Raw genomic sequence first — 22,511 nt, forward strand, 5'->3', positions numbered from 1 at the left:
GAAACTAGTTAATCAAAAAATGAAAAAATCGCTCTGTACCCCACTGCGTATACCCTTTGTGATTATATTTTGTGAAAACATATTAACAAATTCATAAAATTAAAAATGGAGGACATTGGCCCATATTTTATCTTAACTTTTTCATATTTATGCCCCACCAAAAATGGGAAGGGGCTCATCAAGGATTTGCTTTCAATAATTAGGTGGGTGGAATGCGATTATATAAGATTACCTCAAATTTGGGCTTATTAGGTATTTTGCTTTTTCGTAATTTACAAAAAAATGAAAAAATTGACCCCTCATTTACGAAATGGTTTTGAGGGGGAGGGGGGCATACAACACATTAAAGTGATATTCATGTCAGTCCTATTCAATAAATTGAAAGCATTTTTTTGGATCACTTACAGTTTGATCCAGGCCTTTAAGGGTTAATAAAATATCACCTTTGTTAAAATGATTGTCTCGCGTTTTATTTCTACATGGTAACTAGAAATTGTATGTGTATAAAGGATATTTCGTAGAGATGTACAAGCACCTATTGAGCTAGCATGGTGCTAAAAAATAATCCCTAAGGAGTATTTTCTAGAAAATCCGCGCGAGGTTGTAATTATTACTAGAAACCCACACTAGGTAATCTTTTCTTATACGTATTTCCTCCCATACCCTATCATTACCAATATCACTTTATCAAAAGTTTTTACATTACTGAAAAATACTTAGTAAAAAAAATTGCCTCATCAAGAAGTCACTTCACCGGGTGGCCGAAAAATAAGCGCCTGCCTGAATTTTTTCTCGAGAAATGTCAACCTAAACAGCGTATTTTCAAAATTTGAATCAATAAACATCTACATGTTCATTCGAATTCGAATAGATTCTGGGTCGAGTAACAAGTCAAAATAAGCGAGTTAACGCTCAATTACGAACATTTGATAGTACATACCTATTTCAAAACCTCATCAAATCAAATCGTTAGATTAGTACAGTAAGATGAAAAAAAAATTTCTTTACATCCGTTAGAAAGCAATTTGAGTGTTTAGTTTTTAAATTGAAGAACCGTGTGTAGAACGCAATACTTTTGTGTTCATTCAAATTTTTCTGGTATCATATTAGTAAAATAATTTTTTTGTCAAAACTAATTATTATTTTTCGAATTATTGTAATTATCAAGGCTTATATGAATCCTTTCTACATTATTTGCATGGTATTTTTCGCTTCCTATTGCAGCACTCAGGTATATATTATCATAAATTCATTAACTTACAACCGAACCTCACGAGGTACCCTCCTCCAATTTGAACGCGAGGCCGGGGTTTTTGGCCAGAGCATAGTCTGAAATCTCATACACCCAAACTCTCTCTCAGTATCATGTGGGTACCTCTACCTATTCTATAGATCCTATCACTAAAAAAAAACTCAATTTTTTCAGGCAAAACACAATTCAAATAATATAAATTCTGAAAATGTAGCTCGATACGATACGTATTTGTACACGGGAGTTAGCAAATTAAAATATATTTGGGCGATTCATAATTTCAGTGATCACGAGAAACTTGAAACTGGCGAGATTTTATCACCGCAGTTCAGTGCACCTAAAACTGATCCCGAATGGTACATAAAAATTACTCCTCATGGTACCGATAAGAAAAACGAAACGATCTCCGTGGATGTATATCTATGTAACTTCTTTTTAATTGAAGAGGCATCCGCAAAATACGCCATTTCAATAATAAATAACAAAAAAGAATCGTTATGGTCAAGAAATAGTACCAAATTTATGAAATTCCAAACCGGATGTAGTCACGGTTGGTCAGATTTTTGCAAGAAAAACGATTTCTTCAGAAGTCAATTACTACAAAACGACACATTAATGTTGTTAATACACATAACTATGGTTTCGGAATCATCTCCCAGAAATTATAGACGAAAAACTTTGCCGCGATGCGATACGTATTTGTCAAAGCAAATTCGTGAGAAGAAATATATTTGGGCTATACATAATTTCAGCGTTCACGAGGCCAATCACACGCCAGAGATTTCTTCGTCAAATTTTAAAGTACCGACGACTCGTCGTTACAAATGGAATATTGAAATTAATCCCAATAGCTTTGATAATCGGATTGAAACGATCACTCTGAAAGCATGTCAATGGTGTGTTGAGGAACCCCACATAGTAGGTCTTGAGTCAGTGGAAATCAATGTTTCGGCAATAAATGATAAAAAGGAGGCGATAATTTCTGCAAGTGCTACGTTTAAAGAACCAGACGAGAACTCCTTTTTAAAAGAGTGGTCGCCTTTCTGCACGAAAGATGATTTTTTCAGAAATCGAGTTCTGCAAAACGACACATTAACATGGTTAGCCAGCTTGAAATGGACTTTTCCACATACCCACGTAATATCCAATCGGTATAAGGCATCTTCTCCGAGACCTTTACCTAAGACTACTGCTATCGAGCCAAACATTTCTCAAAGCTATGAATCGATGCTCGAAAATCCGAAACTGGCAGATGTAATATTTACAATTAATGGCAGCACCTACCCGGCTCACAGCGAAATTTTAGCTGCACGTAGTCCAGTTTTCGCCGCCATGCTTCAACGTAAACACACGAAAAATGGTAAAATTAAAAAAATTCGAATCAGCGTCACAAACATGAACGAACAAGTACTACGAGCAATGCTGCGATACATTTACACCGGGAGGTGTGAAAATTCAGGTAAACTAGCCGACGAATTGCTGGTCGTTGCTGTTAAGTACGGTTTGGACGGGTTACGAAAATTTTGCGAGGAAGAGCGCAGTAAGACTTTGATGGGCTGAGAAGCAGAAAGGATATTGGCTCGCCCCCGCCCCACCTGAAAAATATCATCAAATGCAAAGGAATCTGTAACAAACACATCTACTCAGAAACACTTGAATACAACGTCTTGAATGAGAATCACGATTTTCTCAAATCTTCGGGATATCGATGAATAATTCACCGAAGTCTCAGTTGCCACATGGCTCAATTACAAACAATGCGAATGCGGTTAATTTTTTGAACAATTTTCCTTCAAAATAGAATTTACGTGCAATCAAGCATTGTAATCCTGTATAACAGACGTAGTATGGTTAAATTCATTCGATAAGTAGTGATCTTTTGTTTTTCATTCAAATGATACCATCGCACGAAACGATGCTACATTATTCATGTCGAAGATTCTCCAAACGTGCAATTCGCCACTTAACCCTTAAAGACCCAGGCTAATCCTGAGATGTTGTGTGAAAATGCTTTCAATTTCCTGAATTAGATCATCACAAGCATCACTTTAACCCACAGTTTGCCCCCCAGCCCCTTAAAGCCGTCTCGTAAAAGCCGTACCAATATATTTAATTTTCCTTGAAAACCGAGAAAGCAAAAACCCCAATGAGGTCAATCATGGAACTGAATGATATAGTATCATTAGGTGTACTGAATGAGTGAAAGCATATCCCAAAGAACACCCCACCCCTTTTTGGGGGGCAAATTTTCAAAAAAGTTGGGATAAAAAAATTGGACCCATGCTCCATTTTTGAATAAACATATTGATGGTAGACCCTTCACAAAATGAAATCATGAAAGGTGTGAAAATGGTGGACCAGAGTGATTTTTTGAAAATTTGATTCGCTTGTCTCGATAAAAACCCGAAAAAACAGAGCATGAATACGCAAAGTACATAATATGGGAAATATTATCAAGTAGGCTTGAAATGACAGAAACAAGAATTGAAAGGAACACAGATGCTTTTAACAGCACATAAGTTCAGATAATCTACAATCCACCCATCAAATCTGTTTATCACTCCGTGGATATTCTTTCTCGATATTTGTCACCAAATAGTTACATCCTACAAAGGTTAGCAGTACGATTGTTTTTCTGCAGAAATATCGAAATGGGTTTATCAACCACTTTGAAAAGCTTTACACAGTCAAATTGCAGCACTCCCTGGCATTTCATAATGTTCAAGCATTCATGAAGAAGTCACTATCCCTTCTCGATCATAGATAATGTAGTTCTACATCATGAAAATTGCACGAGCAGAAGTCGTCGTTTACAATCATGTGATTGTGTCTAGCTTATGACTACAGGATTCAGGGGATTTGAGATTCAGTAAAAACCTTTCAACAGTTGTTCAACCACAACTCTGAACTTTTGAATGTTTTGAGAAATTCCTGCTGAAGTTGATATTCTTTCTCGATATTTGTCAACAAATAGTTACATCCTGCAAAAGGTTAGTGGTACGATTGTTTTTCTGCAGAAGTATCGAAATAGGCTTATCTACCACTTTGAAAATCTTTACACTGTCAAATTGCAGCTGTCTCTGGCATTTCATAATGTTGAAGCATTCATGAAGAAGTCACTATCCCTCCTCGATCATTGATAGTGAAGTTGTACATCTTGAAAATTGCTTGAGCAGAATTCGTTGTTTCCAATCATTTCTGCTCGTGCAATTTTCATGATGTAGAACTACATTATCTATGATCGAGAAGGGATAGTGACTTCTTCATGAATGCTTGAACATTATGAAATGCCAGGGAGTGCTGCAATTTGACTGTGTAAAGCTTTTCAAAGTGGTTGATAAACCCATTTCGATATTTCTGCAGAAAAACAATCGTACTGCTAACCTTTGTAGGATGTAACTATTTGGTGACAAATATCGAGAAAGAATATCCACGGAGTGATAAACAGATTTGATGGGTGGATTGTAGATTATCTGAACTTATGTGCTGTTAAAAGCATCTGTGTTCCTTTCAATTCTTGTTTCTGTCATTTCAAGCCTACTTGATAATATTTCCCATATTATGTACTTTGCGTATTCGTGCTCTGTTTTTTCGGGTTTTTATCGAGACAAGCGAATCAAATTTTCAAAAAATCGCTCTGGTCCACCATTTTCACACCTTTCATGATTTCATTTTGTGAAGGGTCTACCATCAATATGTTTATCCAAAAATGGAGCATGGGTCCAATTTTTTTATCCCAACTTTTTTGAAAATTTGCCCCCCAAAAAGGGGTGGGGTGTTCTTTGGGATATGCTTTCACTCATTCAGTACACCTAATGATACTATATCATTCAGTTCCATGATTGACCTCATTGGGGTTTTTGCTTTCTCGGTTTTCAAGGAAAATTAAATATATTGGTACGGCTTTTACGAGACAGCTTTAAGGGGCTGGGGGGCAAACTGTGGGTTAAAGTGATGCTTGTGATGATCTAATTCAGGAAATTGAAAGCATTTTCACACAACATCTCAGGATTAGCCTGGGTCTTTAAGGGTTAACACGTTATTTACCTACAAACATTTATTCTGGATGGAAAAAATTTCAAGAAAACGCACAAAAATCCATTAAAAATTGAACCCAAAAAGCCACCAAAAAATTCCCACCATGGACCAACTTTCTTCTAATCACAATGGGAAAAATTACCTATCTTTTTGTTGAAAAAATCCCTTCAATATCAATGGAAAATAATTGAATTCTTTCGAAATGGAAAAAATATCCGGAACACAACTAAAAAATCTAACGGAAACATAAATATTAGAAAAATTTACCAAAAATTTCAATCCCCCCCCCCTCACAAAACAATCAAATCATTGGCCAACTCTCTTCTTTTCAATAACAATAAATTCAAGAATTTTTTTTAAAAATTTGTACCTTCAAAATGGAGAAAATCTCAAAAAACACAAAAATCTTACAAAAAAATTCCAAAGTCAAATCATTGATCAGCTTCCCTCTTCAAAGACAATTTAAAAACTTGAAAAAAGTAATCAAAAAAATTGTTCATGCAAAAAAAAAGAGCTGACCAAAAACATTTTATTTTACACTCGTCATTCATGATTTATCCACTATTTAATTTTTTTAAGCAACTTTACAACCTGAAAAATGGCAATTCAATCAAAAACTGTTGGTCAAAAAAACACATTCGAGAAGTCCGCCTGCCTGAAAACAGCACAAATGTCGATAAACATAATCAAACAGACCGAGAGTACAGCATAACTCGATTTACAGCAGCTCAAATTGATTTTGGTACCTTCTGGAGAAATTTCAAAATTCCGGCGAGATCGTTAATTACGTTGGGGGCTCCAGGAATGAACGAAACAGATGCAGATGATCTTGCAAAAAGCCTTTATAACGGTAAGATGGTGAACAAAACTCAATAAAAAAAGTTAATTTTGATGAAAAACCATCTCATAAAAATTTCTGAGTTGACCCCACCGCCACCAACCTGTGTAAAATGACCGTATATCTAACAATGCTAAAAATTCAATATTTTTCATTTCCGGACGGAATGGTTCAAATTTTTAGGAAATTTTCATGAAAAAGTAGTCAATAGATACTTAGAAGTGTACCTTAAATTTTTTTTTCAAAAAAAAAAAAAAATGTTACAATTTAGTTTTTGTTTTTTTGGTAGGGGGAGGGGCGGGAGAGCTGTTGGAAATTTCAAAAACTCGTAGGAAAAAAATAGAATAAGGGTCCATAACGAAATTTTTAAAAAACAAAAAAAAAAATCATACGTCAATAATCGAGGCATTGTAAGTAAATATTTTTTGTAAAGCTCAAAATCGTTGCAACAAACTCAATAAAATTAAAAACGTATTTAAAAAATGCAATTTTAGTCGTTTTTTGCCATATTTAGACCATCAAAGTGAATACTTTCGAAAAAAATTTGAATTTTGAGAAACGTACGATAAAAAAGACATGAAAATGATAATTTTCGACTCTCAAAAGTCTCAAACAAAATAATTATGACTAATTGCATCGCATTAGGTACCACAAGTAATAATCCCTAGGATATGGATCATTATGTGTGAAAATTATTTTCCCAAATTTCTTAAATCCCACTCCCATTGGTTATTTCTAGTTAACTCTCTTTCTAAGAATACCCCCCCCCCCACCCGGCCATCAAAATACTCGTTGGTAGCTTTGTATGATAAGAATGCCACCCAAAAGTTTAAAAAATTGACAAAAAAAATCAAAAATTGAAATCAGTGAAATATGATTTGAAAATTTTTTCATTACTGGGCAAATTTTTCTGCTATTTTTTGAAATGTCCACTCCCCTTCCCTCAAAAACACGTCTAAATAATATGAAATTAAAATTTTTTAAGATGCTTTTACACACAAACCAACCATTTGGGTGAGTTTCGTTCAATTTGAACAGAGTGTATCTTTCACCATCTTCGTGAAATAGTAGGGGTACCATGTCGGTCTATCGTTTCAAAATCGCAAAAGAGTGGCATCGGAAAGATATAAAATTTTTGCGATATTCCTTCGAAAGGAGACCATTTCCCGACCCCGAAACCACCATTACATTTTTGAGATCGAATTGCAAAACCGATCCAGGGGTTCCCAAAGTTGTGAAAATTGAGCACCTCCGTTGTCATCTGTTTTGGCCAATAAATCCTATAACCCAAGGGGGGTAGAGGGGTGCTCGTGGTCTCAAATAACTCGTATTGGATCACTCTTGAAATATCTACCCATGATTGTTCTCATTTAGTGGTACCCAACATTTCAGTGGTTCCCAAAGTTGAATTTTTGTATTCCAAGTTTTTGAAGTCACGCATTCAAACGAATATTGTCAGTAAATGAATTTTGCAATCAAAAAATGTTTCAGATGGAAAATTTGAAAAATTTTATGACGATTTCAAAAATGTGTAATTTTTGTCCTTAGCATTGATAGGGGCCGAGGTGAGAGGGGGGATGGAACGTCAAAAAACGTGATCTAACAAAGTTGCATCCAAACCTGAATTTGAATTTCTCACGAGGTTTTACCGTTGAACTGTTCTCTTCAGTTGCACTTGAGATTGTTCTCGATACACGCATCCATAATCCACTCCCCCACGCCTCACCCCCCTCGCTAGAGCCTCAATACCTACTAAAACTGCACTTTGTACCTGAAATAGCTTCACTTATGAGGTTTATGTTGCTGAAGTGATGATTCTAATTAACGAACTTTACATAATGTACTATTTTCCGATGCACGAATCCACAATCAACCCCCACACCCCCACTTGAGCCTCCATATTCACTCGAAGTCCACTTTTGACCCCAAGATTGCATTTCACGCCAGAAATTGATATACAACATATACCAACGACTACTAGTGATTTAAAAGATATAAAATTTTCGTGATATTTCCTCGAAAGGGGACCATTTCCTGACCCCGAAACCACCATTACATTTTTGAGGTCGAATTGCAAAACCGATCCAGGGGTTCCCAAAGTTGTGAAAATTGATGTCCAGTGTGATTTTTCTCTGCAAATGTGAATTTCAATTTTCAATTTTGGAGTTGCAGAATAAAGTTCGAAAAAAAAATTGAAATTGATTAAAAATTCTGGGAAAAAAACCTCAATCAAGGACACACCCAGGAAATGGGACAAAGACAGGACAACACCCCAGACTCTCACTCAGAGGACCACACCCAACACAATGAGGGAAGAAGCCACACCCTTGTGACAGGCCACACCCTTAGTGCTGGGACCAATCAGGAGAGAGACCACACCCAACTTGGACCTATAACTAGATCTCAATCAAGAAGGAACCCTCAGTGGTGAACACTGCTCTGAAGAAGCTAGATGTAATTCTTGCGAAATATTAGCAAAATTTATTTTTGTAATCCGGCCTAATACCCGTCAATAAAGTTTTTTAAACAAATTATCACCAGTTCCACCGGAGCCTATTTTGTGAGGGAGTGCGGTGGAGGGATGCAGTGTAGAAGTTTTCCCAAAAGGAAATTTCGAAAATATTGAAAAATTGCCAAACAAAACTAAAAAAATGAAAGAATTTAAAAAAACGCTGGTAAATTTTTCAAAAAAATTTGAATTTTTTTAGGTCAAAATTATGCAAATACAAAATTTATAAAGTTTGCCACACTGAGAATTTCGAATTATGGAATGTTATTACCGGAAGAGCAAAAAAAAGTGACCAAAATTTTTCATTTCAAAAAGCTTATAATTATGTACTTCCAAAAATATTTTTTAGGTACCTCCTTGATTTTTTATCTCAAAACAGTGCCTGCCACCAGGCAGGGTTATGAAAATTGGGGAATTGCAACTTCAATTTACGATTTAGCGTCCTCTAAAGAAGGAAATACAAAAAAGGCCTGATTGTCTTGTCACTACACATGTATATTTTATTTCAGTATTTCAACCCCTAATCCTATCCCATAATTATTGTTTTTCTTTTTTCATTTTATTTCATAGAATAATTTTGTTGTAAAAATATTAGGTACAACTTTCAGGTTCAAAAATGTACTTTTATTGATAATGGAGCAGTAACAGAAGGAGGGGGGGATATCATGGCCAAGTGCATTGAGAGGTATCTTAAGTTCATTTGGAGTCAACACTTCAGCAACATAACCTCATAAGTGAAGCTATTTCAGGTTCAGAGTGCACTTTTAGTAGGTATGGAAGCTCTAGCGAGGGAGGTGAGGCGTGGGGGAGTGGATTGTGGTTCCGTGTATCGAGAACAATCTTATGTGCAGCTGAAGAGAACAGTTCAACGGTAAAACCTCGTGAGAAATTCAAATTCAGGTTTGGATGCAACTTTGTTAGATCACGTTTTTTGACGTTCCATCCCCCTCTCACCTCGGCCCCTATCAATGCTAAGGACAAAAATTACACATTTTTGAAATCGTCATAAAATTTTGCAAATTTTTCATCTGAAACATTTTTTGATTGCAAAATTCATTTACTGACAATATTCGTTTGAATGCGTGACTTCAAAAACTTGGAATACAAAAATTCAACTTTGGGAACCACTGAAATGTTGGGTATCACTAAATGAGAACAATCATGGGTAGATATTTCAAGAGTGATCCAATACGAGTTATTTGAGACCACGAGCACCCCTCTACCCCCCTTGGGTTATAGGATTTATTGGCCAAAACAGATGACAACGGAGGTGCTCAATTTTCACAACTTTGGGAACCCCTGGATCGGTTTTGCAATTCGATCTCAAAAATGTAATGGTGGTTTCGGGGTCGGGAAATGGTCTCCTTTCGAAGGAATATCGCAAAAATTTTATATCTTTCCGATGCCATTGTTTTGATAATTTTCGCTTTGGTACCCCTACTAAAAGGCTCTTTTCAGGAATTTCCCAACGAATAGAAATCTTATAATTTTTTGAAGTTTTTGCCTCGAGTAACGTGATTGGCAGAAAGCAAAAAAAAAAAATAAATAAATAAAACTAAAAAGTATGCCTCCTTCGAAATTAGCCCAAATATGAATAACCTCGTTGAACAAGCTGCTAATAAGTCACAACTAAATTTTCAGAAGTCCAAATTAATTTCATAGTATTCTGAACTAATTCTAAAATCCCTGCGGAATCGAAAATTGCGCTGAAGGCTCCAGAAATCTAGAATGGGCAGAAATGGTGATCAACTGAACAGGTAGCCTATTTTTTTCAAGCTAAATCACCTACACTTCCGGTTAATTTTGAGTGTTCAGAAATTTTCTAAAAATTGAAAAGTCGATTTGAGCAGCTGAATTTCCCAATTCACTCAAAACTAATTTCACCGTACGAAAGCAGTGAAAGCACCTCAACATTTGATTAAGAATTATATTCGTTAAAGTTTTCAAAGGTAGGAAGTTGAAATTTTCTATTGGAAGCCTCAAATTTCAATCAATCGACAACCAAATTTATCCTGTGAAAACTTCCATCTATTAGTTTACCAGACCCACTATCATGAAAAGTTCGAAAATTCATTTGGACGAAAAGTTTTCTGCAATATTGAAAATATTAAATGTTGAAATTTTTAAAAACATCAAAACATAGGGCCAAAACGATCAACAAATAAGAAAAAGATTTAATGGAATGTTTTCAACTGGATCAACTAAATCAATTACAATTAAAAGTTGATACAGAATCATTGCGAAATTACGGAAGTTGAAGCGAGTGATATTTCAAAACTTCACACAAAGTACATATAAGAATTTAGATAAACAGTCAGTTTAATCACATCTGTTTCGGTTTTAATTTCAGTATTCGTTTAATAGACTTCAAATTTACGATTCTGATATGTAAATACTTAACTAATATTTTTTTGGTAAATGCCATTTTGAAATAAATTAAAATACTCTGATTTCCTTTTCCCTCCCATTGAAACAAACATGGATCATTTCTACCTAACTTGGATGGTATTTTTCGCACTCTATTGCAGTAGTCAAGTAAGTACGTTTAATTCATGTGAGTACCTATCTTATTTAGTTACTAACGTATCAACGAAGACGGGTGCTCCATTACTTTACGAACCACACAGTTTCGTATTTTATTTGAAAATGTAAATTTCTTACAGAGTGAACCCTTGGAGCCTATTTATTTAAATACTGATTCTGGACATAGAATCCGATGCGATACGTATTCTCAAGTTTACGAAATAAACTATGTATGGGCCATTCATCAGTTCAGTAATTACGAAATACTCAACGCTAGTGAAATTCTATCACCCAAATTACATTCACCACAAACTGATAGATACGATTGGGACATCCAAATTAAGCCTAACTACATTCATGAGGGAAATAAAGCGATCGCTCTATTTGTTTATTTATCCGGCGGAAGCATAATCCGAGAAGCATTAGCAGACTTCAATATTTCAATAATAAATCACAAGGAAGAAATATTATTCAACCGAACGACATCGCACTCATTTTCAGCCGGAGGCGGTTGGGGATGGCGTCACTACTGCAGAAGAGATGATTTTTTCACACATCATTTACTGCAAAATGACACATTAACACTGCTAATCAACTTAAGATGGTTTTCTCAACCTTGTAATAACGTTTCCCACGAACGCAATCCATCGCCGACTCCCATACACGAAACTACCACTATTCGACTCAATCACTCAGGCCATTTTGAATCGTCGCAAGAAAATCCGAAAGTCACAGATGTACGAGTACATAGAAGGAATAATAGCAATTTGCAATCGATGCTCCAGCTCGAAACTCTGAAACACTCGGACGTAGTATTTACAACGAATGGCAGCAATTATCCAGCTCATAAAGCTATTTTGGCCGCACGAAGTCAAATTTTTGCCGCCATGTTTCAACGTAAAGATACGAAAAATGGAAAAAATAAAACGATTCGAATAAACGTCAAACAAATGAACGAAGAAGTACTCCGTGCTATGCTACAATACATTTATACCGGAAAGTGTGAAAATTTAGCCAAACTAGCGGATGAATTGTTTGTAGCTGCTTCCAAATATGGTTTGGACGACTTGAGAAAAATCTGCGAGCAAAGACTTTGTGAGACTTTGTCGGCAGAGAAGGCAGAAGATATGTTTGTATTTGCCAAAAAACACCATGCCAACGAACTGAAGTTCAAAGCTGCCCAATTTATAGCAAACAAAGTTCAAAAGTTGAATGCAACGGGCTAGGAATTGAATGGCTCAGATGATCAACATGAGTCCGGCAAATGTTTGATTTACCGCACACATCCTCATACAAATCAATCAACTTGCATTTAATTACTACATATTATAATCAACTTGTAAATCTGTTAATTTATGTCTGATTTTCAAAATGTATTGAATAGATAAATGACTTATCACTATTCTGATCAATGATCTTGTTGGATTATTAGAGACACGTTATTTACTTCACTAAATCATTGCGTATATTTCAATCATCTACCCACAAAATGGCAGCCATTTTGATGGGGAGGTCAGCCGCAGATTTTGCTTTCAAACATCGAACTCACACGACAATTTTTGAACTGGACAAAGCTAGATCTAAAAAGCAAGCAAAAATTCATCACCAGCCAAAATTATGAAGGAAAAAAATCAAAATTTTACCAAATTGACCTAGAAAGCTGAAATTTGGCAAATACCTGATTTTCGACCTACCAAATCGATTGGAAACGGTTTCAAAACGTTTTGAGCAGTTCTGGAGCCACACGCTATCAAGTCGACTGCCAGTGAGTTGTAAGCAATTTTGGAGCCTCCAGCAACTTTTTGAAAATTCTTGAAGCCTCCAGTAGATTTTTGAAACTTAAAATTTCATCAAAATGCAGTTGGAAAGCCGAAATTCACACTGTAAACTAATTTTAATACGCTACGAAGTCGACTACAGGTAGATTTCAAGTAGTTTTGGAGCATCCAGCGACTTTCTGGGAATAACTGGAGCCTCCAGCAGATTTTTCAATGCTCGAATTGCCATAAAATTTTACCAAACGGAGCTGGAAATCCAAAATTCACTCTGCATTTCAATTTCAACACGCTATCAAGTCGACTGCAGGTCGGTTCAAGTCACTTTGGAGCCTCCAGCAATTTTTTGAAAATTCCTATAGCCTTCAGCAGATTTTTCAAACTTGAACCTTCAGCACTCTTGTCTCCCCTGCGAATGCACTTTGAGTATGGCCTGCGCCATTCGTCATTTTTCATCGACGTCTATACACATAAAAAATAATTAAAAAGACACTATAAGTGCGAAAAGCTGCGTTAAGCCAACTGCGCACAGAAGTAGGGTCATTCTATTGTCAAATCAGTCACGTTTTGGCTCGAAATAATTCCTCCTTTACACGATTATTCGGACGAGGCATTCTTCTTCAACAAAATATACATAAAATATTCATTTTTACTTACAAGTTTCGAGTTCTTCTGATTACCAAGATATAAATTTGTACTCACCTGGAACAAAAAGAAACAAAATTACATTCTGGATTAGTCGAATGAAATTCATCTCGTACTGAATGAACTACATCATCATAAGGCATTTAAAAAAGTAATTAAAAATCAAGTTAATAAAAAAAAATTGAATAAAAATTATTACAACTTCCAAAATCGATAAACTGTTTTTTTTTTCATTTTTTAATTTTTTTTACTGTTTCAATTTGAACTTTTACCCATCAAGGAGAAGGTTGTATGTGTATAATTTCAGAATAGAAGTTCGAAGTCATCTGAAATACATACAAATGAAACTTTAGCACCTAACTTGATTGGTGCTTTTCGGACATGAAATTTTGCATGAATACCTATAGGTAGGTTCATTTCGAAAAACAGAAAAGCCTGCCTAGAAAGAATCATTTTCAATAGTGTAAATTATAAATTTTCGAAAGCTATCGCCCTTCCATCGCTCAGGCCAGATCATTTTCCTTATTTTTGCATCTTTTATCCCTACAGGGCTCGTCCTCAATTTTTCCAGAAAAAAAAACAACAACTTTAGCAATCAAAAAAAGCGTGAAAAAGTATTCAAAACGCAAGCAAAACATTTTAATAATATGGAAAAAAATAACAAAAAAAACACCAACCTCCAATTTTTGGCAAACTAAAACTAGACTGGAAATTCTGATAAAAAGAATGTATTTCTGACAATTTCTTGCAAAAAAGCAAGACTTTTGCACAATTTTTGAAAAAAGTAAGACTTTGGATTCTTTTCTGCAAAAAAACGACTATTTCTACAAGTTTTGTTAAAAATAAAGGATTTTTTTTACTATTTTTAGCAAAAAGTAAAACAATAAGACTTTGACAATGTCAGCAAAAAACAAGCAGTTTGGAAATTTCTGTCAAATATGTACCTGCCTAAGCAAGTCTTACGACCCCCCCCCCCTCCCTAGAAAAAAACTTGAAAATTCTAACAAAAATTTTGCAATTTTTGGGAATTATTAGCAACCTAAAGAAATAACATTTTTTTGTAATTTTTTTCAAAACGCAAGATGGTTTCATTTTGTAACTTTTTTTTTTTAGCAAATTTATAGATAAAACAAGCGAAACTTTTCCATTGCTAAAAAGCGAGAATTTTTGAAAACGAGCAAGACTTTTGGACAGTTTGATTCCACAACAATGAAAAAATTGACTCATGTAACCAAAACTGCAGAGAAAGTACCTGCCTTTTAGTAACTTGGTCAGGTACTTAAAAAGTAACCGATTACGACACCTGTACCTAGAACTAAATCCAATTTCGCCCTTCCCTTGAGGAAAATCCTGTCTACGCCCTCGACTGATTAACTCTTATATGTAAGTTATAATTATTACGACAATTTAATAATACTACGTACTTATTTCAAAACTCATTCAAATCATTATAAACTTTGATATACTAAGTTATTGGTTATCTTCTTTAAATCTGTTTAGATTAGAACAAATCAATTTCAGTTTTTCATTTTACAAACCCATGTCCTGTAAGATTCTATATAATACCCGCAGTATTTTTGGAAAACTGGTGTAATTTGATTTTGATACGTGGCACGTGGCTCCGTCTCTTTGGACAACTGGAGTAAACATGAATCCATTTTTGATATCATGGATAGTGTTATTCGTTCCCTACTGCATTTGTCAAGTGAGTATTTCTATAAAGTTCCTCGAATCAAGGTGTCAAATTTTCAACGCTACCTACTTGTATTTGTATTTGCTTTCAGAATGAAACCTCGAAAATCGTTTTGAAATCGAATAGGGATTCTGAGCATATGATTCTATGCGACACGTACATGCAAACTCACGAAATAAACTATTTATGGACCATTCACCAATTCAGTCAACAAGAGGTGTTCAAAACCGAGATTGTATCGCCTATGCTACACGCACTCTCCACTGATAAATACGAATGGTACGTTGAAATTTGGCCTGAAAGCATTAATACAGGAGTCGATGAACGAGCAATTTCTCTGATGGTATTTATATCCAACAGCAGTACTTTTAGAGATACAGTGTCAGCAATGATCAATGTTTCAATTGTAAATGATAAGAAAGAAGTTCAGTATTACAAAAACCTTGAGACGGCAGTCCGGTTTACAGCCGGGTCATCTTACACCTACAGAGGCTGGTGGGACTTTTGCGAAAAAGATTATTTTTTCAGAAATCATTTACTTCAAAATGACACATTACGATTGTTTATCCACATAACGTGGTTATCTGAAGAAAAATCGTACGATGTTGTTCACCACAATATTGTTTCTTCGATCGGTGCTACACCCGAGACCACCACCATCAAACCTGATCCCACTGAAAACTCTGAATCGATGCTGGAAAATCTGAAATTCGCAGACGTCGTATTTATAACGAATGGCAGTAATTATCCAGCACATAAGAATATTTTGGCCGCACGTAGTCCGGTTTTCGCTGCCATGTTTCGACGAAAATATTTGAAAAATGGGAAATTAAAAAAAATCCGGATTAACGTTACTTCCATAAATGAAAAAGTACTACGTGCAATGCTCAGGTACATTTATACAGGAAAGTGCGAAGAGTTGGGAAACCTAACAGGCAGATTATTTGAAGCTGCTACGAAATATGGTTTGGACGAATTGAGACAAATTTGCCAGCAAAGTTTCTGTAAAACTTAGTTGACAAAGAAAGGACCAAACATGTACGTATTTGCCAAAAAATGCCACGTCAACGAATCAGAATCCAATGCCACTCGGTTCGCTCGATTCTTTTTTGAAATCATGATGTAAATTTATAAAAAAAAAACAAGTTTTAAAGCCAAAAAAAATCTCACGCCTTTAACGTGAGAAGACCGACTTTTCGTAAAATAAAAATCTTTTACGAACGAATTGATCCAATTTTTTTAAACATTCATTCGCGAACAAATTAATTCGTATAAGTGACTCGTTCGCGAACGAATTGATCCACTTTTTTAAAACATTCATTCGCTAACGAATTGATTCGTATAAGTGACTCGTTCGCGAACGAATCGATTCGTACAAGTGAAGTCGTTCGCGAACGAATCGATTCGTACAAGTGAAGTCGTTCGCGAACGAATCGATTCGTACAAGTGACTCGTTCGCGAACGAATCGATTCGTACAAGTGACTCGTTCGCGAACGAATCGATTCATTCATTCAATTTTTGGTGAATCATTCACGAACGAATTGAATCATTTTTTGTGAATCATTCGCGAACGAATTGACTTTTGTACTTATAAAAAAAACAAGGTTTAAAGCCAAAAAATAAATTCAAAAAAAAAACATTGTATTTATGCTTCTTGAAATACTCATTTTTAACAGCTTCCGCTCTTGTTAGGACCTCATGTGGTTTCTTTTTTATAAATTTTTATAATCAACTTCTTTCAACAAAACATCATTCAAATTCTAAAATTTTAAAAGCCCAAAACAAAACCTCTCGTCCTCGCATAAAAAAACATCGTTTTCATACCTCTCGGAATACAAATTCTCAAGAGCTTCCGCACGTTTCGACCTGATCTGTTTTTTTTTTTTTTTTTTCAAAATAAACTTCCTAAATAAAAATATCTTTTCAATTTTAAAATTTAAAAAATAAAAATAAACTTCTCCCTTTGAAAAAAAAAATCGTTGTTAGGCATCACGAAATACAAATTTTCAAAAGCTCTCGCTCTCGTTTCGCTCAAGCCAATTTGTTTCTCATTTCTGAATATAAACAAATTTCACATTTAAGGCGTCCAAAAATTCAAAAAAGAAAATGAAAATCTTCATAAGTCATACCTAATTATGAATATTTTATCAATTGGCAAAATCGATATTTTTCTCTGACATTTCTCCAGAAACTTGAAATCGCTCCATATAAAAAATTTATTCGATTTTATTTTCAAATTTATTCAAAACTGATCATTTTTTAGGGATTTATGCTTTATGAAAAAATAAACATGTAAAAGCCTTCGATAGGTAAAACTTATGACAGTAGTGCTGAAACAATTTCTGATGAATTTTTGAAAATCAAATTAAAGCCAAAAATGAGAAAAAAAAAAAAAATTAACAAAACTAACCTAGGAAGCTAAAATTTAGGAAAATACCCAATTTTCGACCTGCCAAATCGTTTGGAAAATGTTTCAAAATCGTTTTGAGCAGTTCTGGAGCCTCCAGCAGATTTTTGAAACTTGAAATTTCCAAAAAGTTCCATCAAATGAAGTTGGAAACCCGAAAGTCACCCTGCACTTCAACTTAAACACGCTATCAAGTCGACTGCTGGTGAATTGAAGTCATTTTGGAGCCTCCAGCAACTTTTTTAATATTCTTGGAGCCTCCAGTAGATTTTTGAAACTTGAAATTTCATAAAAAATGCAGTTGGAAAGACTGCATTTATTCTATGTAAACTATTTTCAATACGCTATGAAGTCGACTGCAGGTAGATTTCAAGTCGTTCTGAAGCCTCCAGCAACTGTTCAGAAATTACTGGAGCCTCCAGCAGATTCTCCAATGGTTGAAATTTCCATAAAATTCAACCAAACACAGCTGGAAATCCAAAATTCACTCTGCACTCCAATTTCAACACGCCATTGATCAAGTGGACTGCAGGTGGCTTAGAAGTCATTTTGGAGCCTCCAGCAACTTTTTGAAAATTCTTGGAGCCCTCATGCAGATTTTTCAAATTTTAAATTTCCACCAAATTTCATCATGTACTCTGTACATTTGTTTTTGAGTACCTATCTACTTAATAAGTATTCAAAAAATGATAGTGTGTGAGAAGTCTTACAAAAATTCACTTTCAACAGCTGCGTATCAAAGTTTTGAGTAAAGTGGAACCGATTTTACCAATTTTTCCCTTGAATCTGGGGACAAGTAAAATGGATGAAAATATGCCAACCTGCGCAACTTTAATGTCTCAAAGATAAAATTACATTTTCTGGTACTTATTCTTTGGAATTTTCCAAATCGAGAATACGAAAAAAAATCACCCCAATTTTCTGATTTATGTTGAACAGCATGAAAAGGTGAACTTGGAATAAGTACTTTTTCGAAAAAAAATTATCGAGCATGGACGCCACGATGAAATATTATTTGTCAACTTTTTCCGCCAATTATTGCTGTTCAAGAAGGTGGCAACACTGATTATCACCAAGACCAAATCTCATCGTATGATGACGACCCAAGCTTCGATGGATTTTTAAATGAACTATGTAAATTCGAACTTCTAATGGGTATCTAATTCATTTTTCGATTCTTCTCCACCACTCCCCTTTTTCTTTAACGCTCACCTCAAAAATATACTCAAAACATGATACAAGAGTTTCAATGATTTCCTGTTCATCGTATCGATTGCTTCACTCAGGAAATTGAAAATAAAAACTCACTCATATCAAATGATTTCTCAATTTTTAATTTGAATATTGAACAGATCTTTGAATTTTTAACTTGCGTGACTAACCGTGAAACTTTTTTGGTGGTACTCAATATTTCAGCACACCCTGTATGAATATTTTGAAATCCTAATCAGACTTATCGATTTGATAACGAACCATTTACTTCTTTCAAAATCTCTGTAGAGTAAAATTTCAGTTTTCATCTTACAGACCTACGAATGATTCAGTTATTTTCGGTACCTCGACATAATTTTATCACGATATTTGTTTCTTTTTCATTGCACTGATGAAATAAACATGAACACATTTTACACCATTTTGACAACATTTCTCCTCTCTTATTGCACCATCTGTCAAGTAAGTCAGTACGAGAACTAGTCTATTACGTAAATACAAACCCAAATTTGAAACATCAATCAACCTGGACAGTTTTTAAGGCATTTTTTGGAAATCCGGAATTCCCAGAATATGGCTAGAGTCTCCAGAACGATTTTAAACTGCCTTCAATCGGCTCAGCACCTTGAAATTGGAGTATAAAATAAATTAATTAAGCTTTCCAACAACCTGGGCTAAAATTTTGTGGAAATTTCAACTTTCAAAAATCAGCTGGAGGCTTCAGAACTCGTTACCAATCGATTCATGAGATGAGGAGGGAGGTCGAAAATGAATTAAACATCAAATTTTAGCTGTACGTTAATTTAAAGAAATTTTGATTTTTTTTTGCAATTTTTGTCTCTACCTACATATTTATTTTTTAAAAATCCGTCAAATATCGAAAATTTTGATTCAGTAGCTGAAAATTTAGCTAGTTCACCTTTTCAAATTCAGCTGTGCCCAGTTCAAAAAATTTTCTGCTATTTGGGGATACCTTTCGTGTTAAAAAGCGTTGCTGAAGTTGCGATTGTGAAACCAGAGCTTTTTAATATCAAGAGACTCGATTTGTATAATGTAATAAATATGGAAAATTTTTTCAGAGCGAACACTCAAAAACCCCTTCAAATTCGAACCGAAGCGACACATACTTGCCAACTCATGAAATAAACCATATTTGGGCTATTCATCAGTTCCGATTCCACGAAAACCTTGAGGCTGATAAGATTTACTCGCCCTACTTACACGCACCCACAACTGATAGATATGAATGGAATATGAAGATATACCCTAATGGCCAAGATAATAACAATGATACGATTTCTGTGTATGTATGTATAAGCAACCACAGTGCAGTTGAAGAGGCAACTGCAGAGGCTAATATTTCAATCATAAATAATAAAAAAGAAGTATTACTTCACGAATATTTGATACCAAAAAAATATGCACGCCGTGCAGGCGTATTAAACACACAGTATTGGCGGTGTTGGGGTAGAAAAAACTTTTGCAAGAAAGATGATTATTTTAGGAATCATTTACTCCAAAACGACACGTTAACATTCTCAGTCCACATAAAATGGGTATCTGAATCACCAAATGAGGATATTCAACGTAATGTTTCTTCGACCACTGCTACACCCGAGACCACCTCCGTCAAATATAATCTGACTGAAAACTTGGAATCGATGCTCGAAAACCCGAAATTCGCAAACGTCGTTTTTATAACGAATGGAAACAGTTATCCAGCCCATAAAAATATTTTGGCCGCACGAAGTTCAATTTTCGATGCCATGTTTCAACGAAAAGATTCGAAAAATGCAAAATCGAAAAAAATTCGAATAAACGTTACTCCGATGAACGAAAAAGTATTACGAGCGATGCTACGATACATTTATACAGGACAGTGCGAACCGTCGTCGTTGGGAAAACTAACAGACAGATTATTTGAAGCTGCTACCAAATATGGTGTCTATGGATTGAAAGAAACTTGCGAACAAACACATAATAAAACTATACTACAAATAGGTTAAAAATACATCCATCAACCTATTTCATGAAAAACAAACAACCTGAGCAATAAACTAAGAATTTTAGTGTACATACTAGAAAAATTTTCATTTTGAAAACGTAATGAAAAAATGTTATTGAAATAAGATACCAATTAATGTCATGTTTACGACCTTCAAATCCGAAATAAAAGTGTTGATAAAAAAAAGCTGGTCTTTTTCAGCAGTTTTGATAAAAAACAAATTAACGTTACTTGAAAATACCAGACTTTTTTTGAGAAACTTGAACATCAAAATTTATTGGCATTTTTTTCTATCTTTTTTCCAAAAAGTCAGGAGTTTTTAAAAAATGTTACCAATTAGGATTTTCTGAATAATTATAAATTCTAAACGCAAGCAAAATTGATCACAGAACGCACAGAACGAGCCCTTCGGAAATTTTGGCAGTAAAAAATTATTTGGTAATCTTGGCAGAAATTTGTGGTTTTCTGGGAGGGGGGGGGGGGGGGTTCAGGAAAAAGCAAATCCGTTTTCGGCAATTTCGACCAAAAAAAAGGTCTTTCTTTTACGCAATTATAAATAGTACAGTCATTTTAGCAAAAGTTTCAGTCGAACCTCGAAAAAATTGGGGGCAGGCTGAATTTCACATTATTTGTTCAGATTGGTCTCTAAAACAACCCATCAAAAGTTGCACCCCGCAACTTGACCGCTACCCCCGCCAGAGGTCATTAACCTTTGCAGATACAGGTTTTTCGGCGGTATCGCCAAAATGAAGGGTCCGAGAGAAAAAATGTTCCAACAAAAATTGTTCTACGCTAAATTTCCTATCAGCATGACCAATCCAGCTTTTCCCAAAATGGCGATTTCACCCTTACTGAGGAGGGGGTGAAGTTGTCAATTTTATGAAAATTGTTTTAAAAAATGAAAATCGGCATTTTAAAACGTGAACTCGATTCACGGTAGACTCGAAAATATTTTGACCAAAGTTGTACACTGCAACTTGTCTGCAACCCCCGCAAAAGGTCATTAACCTTTGTCAATCTACGTTTTTCGGCTATATCGCCGAAATGAAGGGTCGGCGGGAAAAAAGTGATTGCACTGAAATTATTCTTCGTCAAATTTCCTAATAAGGATGGCCAGTTCAGTTGACATATATTTTTCGATTTTTGGTGAATTTTTGAAAATCAAATTTAGGTCAAAAATGAGAAAAAAAATCAAAATCTTACCAAATTGTGCTATAAAGCTTAAATTTGGGACATACCTTATTTTCAACCTGCCAAATCGATTGGAAACAATTTCAAACCGTTTTCAGCAGTTCTGGAGCCTCCAGTAGATTTTTGAAACTTAGTTAGAAAGCTAAAATTTATTCTGTAAACTAATTTCAATACGCTAGGGAGTCGACTGTAAGTACATTTCAAGTCGTTTCGGAGCATCCAGCGACTTTTTGGAAATTACTGGAGCCCCCAGCAGATATTTCAATGCTCGAAATTTCCATAAAAATTTACCAAACAGAGTTGGAAATCCAAAATTGACTGTGTACTCCAATTTCAATACGCTATCAAGTCGACTGCAGGTTGCTTCAAGTCATTTTGGAGCCTCAAGTATCCTTTTGAAAATCATTAGAGCCTCCAGCAGA

General features: G+C 35.0%; 2 protein-coding genes and 1 long non-coding RNA gene across 6 annotated transcripts in view; 2 read left to right on the forward strand and 1 right to left on the reverse strand.

Annotated features, from left to right (window-relative positions):
- The window catches only part of LOC135849375 (uncharacterized), a 498,164-nt gene that overhangs the window by 254,401 nt on the left and 221,252 nt on the right, over positions 1-22,511 (reverse strand). The window lies entirely within an intron of this gene.
- On the forward strand, positions 1,020-21,082 carry LOC135847393 (speckle-type POZ protein-like). 4 transcript variants are annotated; one of them, XM_065366897.1, is made up of 5 exons: positions 1,020-1,231; positions 14,705-14,963; positions 15,081-15,285; positions 15,365-16,311; positions 19,973-21,082. In XM_065366897.1, the coding sequence occupies exons 3-4, from the start codon at positions 15,229-15,231 to the stop codon at positions 16,286-16,288; spliced, it is 981 nt and encodes a 326-aa protein (XP_065222969.1). In that variant the 5' UTR covers positions 1,020-1,231; positions 14,705-14,963; positions 15,081-15,228; the 3' UTR covers positions 16,289-16,311; positions 19,973-21,082. The 4 variants fall into 4 exon arrangements, with proteins under 4 accessions (XP_065222969.1, XP_065222968.1, XP_065222966.1 ...); XM_065366896.1 differs by lacking the exon at positions 19,973-21,082 and having other exon boundaries at positions 15,365-16,502; XM_065366894.1 differs by lacking the exons at positions 14,705-14,963; positions 15,081-15,285; positions 15,365-16,311; positions 19,973-21,082 and adding an exon at positions 1,427-2,855.
- On the forward strand, positions 9,673-12,536 carry LOC135848782 (speckle-type POZ protein B-like). Its single transcript, XM_065368780.1, has 2 exons — positions 9,673-11,172; positions 11,301-12,536. The coding sequence occupies exons 1-2, from the start codon at positions 11,116-11,118 to the stop codon at positions 12,384-12,386; spliced, it is 1,143 nt and encodes a 380-aa protein (XP_065224852.1). The 5' UTR covers positions 9,673-11,115; the 3' UTR covers positions 12,387-12,536.

This window comes from Planococcus citri, chromosome 5 (genome assembly GCF_950023065.1).
Source record: "Planococcus citri chromosome 5, ihPlaCitr1.1, whole genome shotgun sequence".
Classification (NCBI taxonomy): domain Eukaryota; kingdom Metazoa; phylum Arthropoda; class Insecta; order Hemiptera; family Pseudococcidae; genus Planococcus; species Planococcus citri.

Coding starts and splice junctions, on each gene's coding strand:
- LOC135847393 (XM_065366894.1), top strand. CDS start 1,175: ATGAATCCTTTCTACATTATTTGCATGGTATTTTTCGCTTCCTATTGC. Junction 1,232..1,426: donor CTTCCTATTGCAGCACTCAG/GTATATATTATC, acceptor CAATTTTTTCAG/GCAAAACACAATTCAAATAA.
- LOC135848782 (XM_065368780.1), top strand. CDS start 11,116: ATGGATCATTTCTACCTAACTTGGATGGTATTTTTCGCACTCTATTGC. Junction 11,173..11,300: donor CACTCTATTGCAGTAGTCAA/GTAAGTACGTTT, acceptor AATTTCTTACAG/AGTGAACCCTTGGAGCCTAT.